The 6635-nt window shown below is 50.3% G+C and overlaps 1 protein-coding gene across 1 annotated transcript in view; it reads left to right on the plus strand.

The window, feature by feature from the left end:
* The window catches only part of LSM4 (LSM4 homolog, U6 small nuclear RNA associated (S. cerevisiae)), a 5532-nt gene extending 2140 nt beyond the window's left edge, over window positions 1-3392 (plus strand). The window contains exons 3-4 of the mRNA XM_009892220.1: window positions 568-751; window positions 3297-3392. Of these exons, the coding sequence (XP_009890522.1) occupies window positions 568-751; window positions 3297-3385 (273 nt within the window). The 3' untranslated portion in view covers window positions 3386-3392. The remainder of the gene's footprint in view (window positions 1-567; window positions 752-3296) is intronic.
* The last annotated feature ends 3243 nt before the right edge of the window (window positions 3393-6635 follow it).

Consider the following 6635-nt stretch of genomic DNA (forward strand, 5'->3'; position numbering starts at 1 on the left):
AGCCGCAGTTGCCGTGCTCTGGTGGCACACGCCCCGCAGCCAGCTGGCTCGGGACCTGCCTCACCGCTCCATCCACACCCCAGAGGAGGGACGGAGTGAGGTGACTCCCAGCTGAGGCTGCTGGAGAAGGAACCGGCCATGCATACGCCTTTGCTGCAGCTGCGTTTTTCTTGCCCGAGTTGCTCGTTCGTAGCCGTTGTAACTCGCCACGCTTGCTTCTAATCCCGCTTTCGATTCCCTTCTTACACGAGAAGGGAAGGTGCTTCTTTCCTCAGCCCCTTCTTCTTTCATTTTCTGCCAGTGTTAGAGGCAGTTGTGGAAGAAATTGAAACTACAGTTGCTCGTGGCTGAGTGCCCTTCCCCCCCATCCCGCCCCAGGTTGTAGGGCTTTCTGTTTTGGAGGGAAAAAAACCCACTCTTTTTTGCAGCTAGTTACAGATAATGCTTTCAGAAAAGATTGGCGGAGCTGTCGTGCTCTCCAGAAGCGATGGAAATATTCAAACGCCCCAAAAGTGATACAAAAGCACCTGGTTTTGTTTCGTAGCCTAACGCATTGCTCCCCAATAGGATGGAGACAAGTTCTGGAGAATGCCGGAGTGCTACATTCGTGGCAGCACGATTAAATACCTGCGTATCCCCGATGAAATAATTGACATGGTGAAAGAAGAGGTGGTGTCCAAGGGCAGAGGCCGTGGCGGGATGCAACAACAGAAGCAACAGAAGGGCCGTGGTGTTGGAGGTGCTGGACGAGGTAATGATCCTGTTTGGTTTTTTTCACGTCGGAGAGGGGTGAGCAGGATCCCTGCTTTTAAATTTCCCCTCTTGTGCAAGGAACGGCTTTTGCTTCTCAGCTTTAAACCCCAGACTGTTTGTCTGGGAGAAGCTGGAGCCGCTCCTGCGCGAGATCTCACCGAGCAAGTGTGTTGCCTCGCTTGTGAGGCAGCCTCTGCCAAAGAACAGAAAGGGTTCGTGCCAGGGATGTGCCTGGGTGTTACTGGGGTTGGGCAGGAGCTTAAGAGAGTCTGAACTTGACTGTTTCTACCCCTCCTGGCTAGTTCGGGAGCGTGGCCCTACAAAACTGGTGTCTGTTAGCTTAGCAAGTCTGGGAGGGGAACAAATGGCTATTCTGTTTGAAAATAGACTGGGCTGTGACCATGGCAGTGATAGAAAAACATCATCTTTTCTCCCATTATAATGGGGCTTTTGATCTCGTGATTTGTTGATTTATTTATTTAAAAAAAAAAAATAAAAATCTGAGGGTTTGTGTTCCTCTGGCTCGGCATGAATAATTCATGTTTCTGATAAAAGGGGAGGTTGCCACTTAGGAGGAAACAGGTCACCAAAACAACCCTTCCTTCCCTGTCCCACTTCAAAGGGTTATGTGATCTCGGAGCGTTTCAGCTCAGGGATATATTCGCTCTTTTCTCCCCAAACTGTGCTGCTGGCAGCCCGAGAGCCCTTTCCCTCCTTCCCTGCTCACCCCTCCTGCCACGTTTTTTGTGATTCGCTTTGTGGTCACCTTGCTGCGCCCCGGGGTTGCTCTCCGCGCAGGCTTAGCCTGCAGTAGGAGCTTCAAAACCCAAGTGCGCTCACTTGCTACGCCGAAATTGGGTTTGGCCCGGGAAATCTTAGGTTTTAAAAGGAGCCCTGGGGACTGAGACACCGACAGGCGAAGTCTCTCCGCGGAGCACCCTTAACGAGCTGCCTTCGTTTAGGCTATGCAAGGAATCCTGGTAGGACGGCTGGGACCTACCCGGGGCCATCACGCCACGTCGGGACGCGCGACGTGCAGCGTCTCCCGTTCCCAGGGACTTCTGGAGGAAAAACCCCTGCGATTTCTGCTGCTCGTGCTACCTCCTGGAAGCTCTGCGCATGCAGAAGTGACCTTTACAAATCTGAAGGCGCCTTTATTTTTCCTCCTTCCCTTTTTCAGCGTCCAAAGCACTTGGCATGGCAGCTTTTCTGGATATGGTTGTTTGGACAAACATTTTAGCTGAAATGTTTTCTCTGCTGTGGAAATATCCACCTTGTGGAGAGCAGAGCTGGGCTCTGTTTGAGGTGGAGTCCCCTGCTGTTTTGATGTGCAGCTTAAATTCGCTGATGGAATATTTTAAAGGGAAGCTTTGGCATTTGCTAATTAGCTAAAAGGTTTGGCTCTCATTACTGAGACATGAAGGGAGGAGGGGAGAAAGAAAAGAAAAGAAAAAAAAAAAAAAAGCAGGACAATTTTGTTGAGAGGCCAGCGGGCAGAAGTAAAGCTATAATTGTGCACACAGTTGAAAGGATTATTGTTTCTGACACTGGTAATCCTTCGTCTTTTACTTCTCGGCTTGCCAAATTCAGAAATACGGCAGTCTCTGCTCAGCTTCGCTGGGAGCAGCCGGAGCCCTGCGAGCATCCTGGGCACTTCAGGGTTAGGAGCAATTATTTTTTATTTTTTTTTCCCCTCTGGTTTAGTCACATCTCGTTGATGAAGCAACCGGAGCAGAGGGCTCTAGAGAGGCTCTTCTGCCTGGTGCCCGGACCAGGTCTCCTTTGGTTCCGCCTTTTGTGCAGGGTAGATCCACAGTCCCTTTATCGCTTGCACGCTGAGATAAAAATTCCTGCCTGGAATTGCTTTCTGTTTGTTTGGGGTGAATCAGAGCAGCGAGGGGAGGGCAGGGCGGCGCTCAGCAGCTCCCGCCACAAACACAGTGGCAGCTCTGGGGTACGAGGGTGCTCGTGTGTCCGCAGCGGGTCTCACCGCAGCCTCCCAGTGCCCACTGCCTCGCTGGCAGCGTGCGGTACCCACTGCCCTCTCTGGAGCGGCGGATCGCTCCGTCCGGCAGCGAGGCGGTGACGGAGGGATATATATTTTTTTTTTTCATTTTGTAGCTGGGCAGTATTCAAACCAAGTCACCCTCTTCGTTGCGTTTGGTTTGCCGTTACAGCTTTCAGGGGACACTGTACATAACCTGCTCGTCCCACTGGATTTAAAACGTGGTATGGCTTCCTTGGTTCTGTTTTTCCAAAGAAGTTAAACTTCAATTTATGTTGATAGCACAGAGGGAACATAAACACACAGGGGAGGTATCGCTGAACTTGCTGGCGAGGAGGGGTAAGTTTATGCACTTTGTCAGTACAGGGTCTGGAACCCCATGGGAGAAATCTAAAAGTCGCCTTTCTGCTTCTAAGACTAGGAAAATAGGCGTGCGTTTGGGTGGAACGTAAATAACCGTAAAGCTCTGAGCGGTTGGGAGATGTTACTGGCGTACACTGACGCTGTTGTATCCGCACTCTTTCTTTCTGCCCCGTAGGTGTGTTTGGTGGCCGTGGCCGAGGAATACCAGGCAGCGGAAGAGGCCAGCAGGAAAAAAAGCCAGGCAGACAATCGGCAAAGCAATGAGAGGCTGTCTGCACCCTGGCCGGGGACAGTGCTGCGATGCCGTTTGGTTTTTATCACCTCAGGATTGCCGTGTGTTCAAAAGCGTTACCTTTCTACTCTTCCGTCAGTTGAGCAGTGCCCGAATCACGTAGTTTGGAAGCCCCTCGCAATTTAATCCGGTAGAGCGGAGTTATTCGCTCCTTGTAATCAGCAAGTCATTGGAAATACTTTTTTTTTTTTTTTTAAAAAAAGTTATTTGTGGTTAAGGACCTAAGTTCTGCCTTCTCCTGAGAGTGAAAGCACTATTTAATTTTTCAGGGTCACCAGGTTTAATTTAAAAGATTATCCTGTACGGCGGTATAAGAACGAAGGCAAACACTTTCTGGATTGTTTGGATATTTTTTTTTTTTTATATATACTTGAAACTTGGGAAACTTGTTGCATTTGTAACAGATGTGAGTGTTTTGGTTTAAAAACACTGAACTTGAGGATATTGTATCTTTTACGTGAGTAGTCTTAAGGGTTTGGGGTTTTTTAAAAACAACAAACTTTTAAGCTATTGCTTATCTTCGATTTCTGGCCAGTCAGTTCTCTCTCTCCCCTGTGGCTTAAGGGACAACTTGGGATGAATGTTGCATTGGCCTTCAAGGCTTGTTTCCAAGAGAGCTTTGTGATAAATGAGGGTTTCCCAATTAGCGTATTACTAATTTGACTTCAGATTAGAAGCTTCCTTTAAAGGAAAGGGTTTTCTGTGTTTTCTTACGGAAGGCTGGTGTGCCCCTTACTCTTTGTGTTTGTTTGGGTTTGTTGGTTTTTTTTTTTTTCCTGAAAAACAACTGAGTTGTTGAGTCGAAGTGATTTATTTTTCCCCTCCGCTTTGAAAACTCTCTCCCTTGTGCCTATGACACAAAGTCCTGAACTCTGACGATATTTCTCAAGCTTTTTTCTCCTGGTACCTAGTGATTGACTTCACTATACGTACTTGTAATTTCCTTTTCTAGTCACCCATTGTCTTTCCTTGGGGACATACAGCGGCGTGTTAGCGTGTCCCTCCTGTAGGTTAAGAAAGCTCCTGGGAATTCCCAGCTCGCGTTGCTCCAGTCTTCCATCCCCACAGGGTGCAGGGTCCCACGAGCAAAATGCACCCGCAAAATATCCTGGCTGATCTGAATTGAATGTCTGCATGGGGACACCAGGGGAAGAAAGAGGCTCTGGCCACGCCTCGACCCCCTGAGTGGATGAAATAGCTTAATTTTAGGGGAAAAGCTGATATTGTGATTTGTTCTGAACAGGTTTTTTTTTTCGTTTTGGTTGGTTTGTTTTGTTTTGTTTTGTTTTTTTACAAGTGATTCCCATATTGAAGCCTACTCTCTGCCATCACCACTGTATGGAAAAATGAGTAAAGAACATGCTTTTATATATACTTATTTTTTTAATGTTTATAGAACTTGTGCGCAGTGGTGAGTAGGAATAAATCGCCAACCTGTACGAAACGACTCCCTCTCTCTGTCTGCGCCGGCGCTGAGCCCTGCCTGACCCCGCACGCTCCCGCAGCCAGCCGCCTTCGCCTAAACCCTGGTGTGAGGAATAAATCCCCAAGCAGGCGGGTTAAAACTTTGGTTTCTAACAGCAGCCACGCGTCCTCCGTGGCCGCCTTTCCTCGGCGAGGTGTTAACCGGCAGCGCCGGCACTCGATCCCCATCCGGGGCCAGCCGGCTTCCGCCAAGGAGTCGATTCCAGGCGATGGGAATGGGGCACGTGTCCTCCCTCCTGGAAACTCGGTCTCAACGTCAACGCCCGTGTGGCATTTTAACAAAGCTCAGGCTGAGCCCCGTGTCAGACTTTCCCATCCCAACCTGCTCCCTCCCTCGCGAGTCCCTCCAGCCGCAGAAACTCCATGTGTTACAGCTGCTCTGGTGCAAAAGGAAACGACCGCAGCGCTGTCTGGATTTAAGATCTGTTCTGGCCAGATAAATCTTCACTGAAACAATGGGACCTTTGGCTTCGGCTCAGGGTACAGTCCTCCAAGTACGCCTTATCTCCTGGCGAAGCTTTGGGGTCAGGCATTGGAGCTCGTGAAGTTCTGCTTTCCTTTAATTACAACTACAGGCTTTAGCAGCCTTCCCTGATCGCCTTCCCCCTTCCTTTTTCCACCTCTGTAGGAATATTTTTGTCCCGAACCGTGGCGCAGCCCCAGGGATGACAACTGACCCCAAGTGGCAGCAGGTTGGGTGGAAGATGGCCCCGTGTGAGAGCGGCATCGAGCCTGGGCGGCGATGCGATGCTCATCTGTGGCTTTGGGCCTTTCTGCCCCCCCCAAAAAAAAAAGGGTCTTTGGGGCTTGTCGTGTGCTCCAACCCTGCCCCATGGCAAAGCGGGGAAGGGTGCAGGGAGGCAAAAAAACAACCCCAAAACAGGGAGGAGCGAGATAAAAGCAACAAGCAGAGAGGAGGAAAAAGGTCTGAGCCTTGCTGCCGGCGTGGGTGGGTGAACGCAGCCTGGCAGGGCGAACACGTCCCAGCCGGAAAGACGGGCTGGGTCGGGGAAGAAGGGGGGGGGAAAACCCAGAAAATGCCACCCTGGAAACCCTCCCTGCTCCCTTCCCGTGACATTTTCATGGCATGCGGGCCCGTGGCAGCTCCGGCAGCTGCGGGGTCGTGTCTCTGGTGCTGCGGCACGGCACTGCCGGCCGCCCCGTCGTGACTCATAACTTCTGTGCCTCGCCGGAGAGGCAGCACAGGAATAGTTACACACCAGCCGCCTGCGACGCGGAGGGAGTGGCTGCCGAAATATTTCAGAGCTGCGCTAAGCAACTAAAAATACACGTCAAACCCTCCTCCTCCTTTTTCCTTTTTAAATATGTTTTCTTTCTTTCTTTCTTTCTTTTTTTTTTTTTTTTTTTTTAAATTCTTGGGTTTGATTGGAGGAAGAAAGAGAGAATTTTGCCATTTTATGCAACAAAGAGGAGGAAGATTGTAACCAAAAATCCTTTTTCACAACAACAACAAAGTGAAAATAACAGAATAAGGCAAAGCAATAAAATATCGGCGATGACTAAGAGGCGGCTTCTCCTGTGCGCCCGGTGCTCGCGGTGCAAATCCCGGGCTGGCAAATACTCTCCTGCTTGTTCCCTTGAAAAGGGGGCAGCTCGGCGTGCCGGGAGGGCAGGGGGATGCTGCTGCATCCCACGCGAGCTCCTGGGCATCGTGGTTTGGGTCCAGCCCCGTGTCCTTGGTTGGAGCTGTGGGTGTCGAACGGCAGCGCGGCACCT

The sequence above is a fragment of the Charadrius vociferus genome, unplaced genomic scaffold (assembly GCF_000708025.1).
Source record: "Charadrius vociferus isolate BGI_N301 unplaced genomic scaffold, ASM70802v2 scaffold1749, whole genome shotgun sequence".
NCBI lineage: Eukaryota > Metazoa > Chordata > Aves > Charadriiformes > Charadriidae > Charadrius > Charadrius vociferus.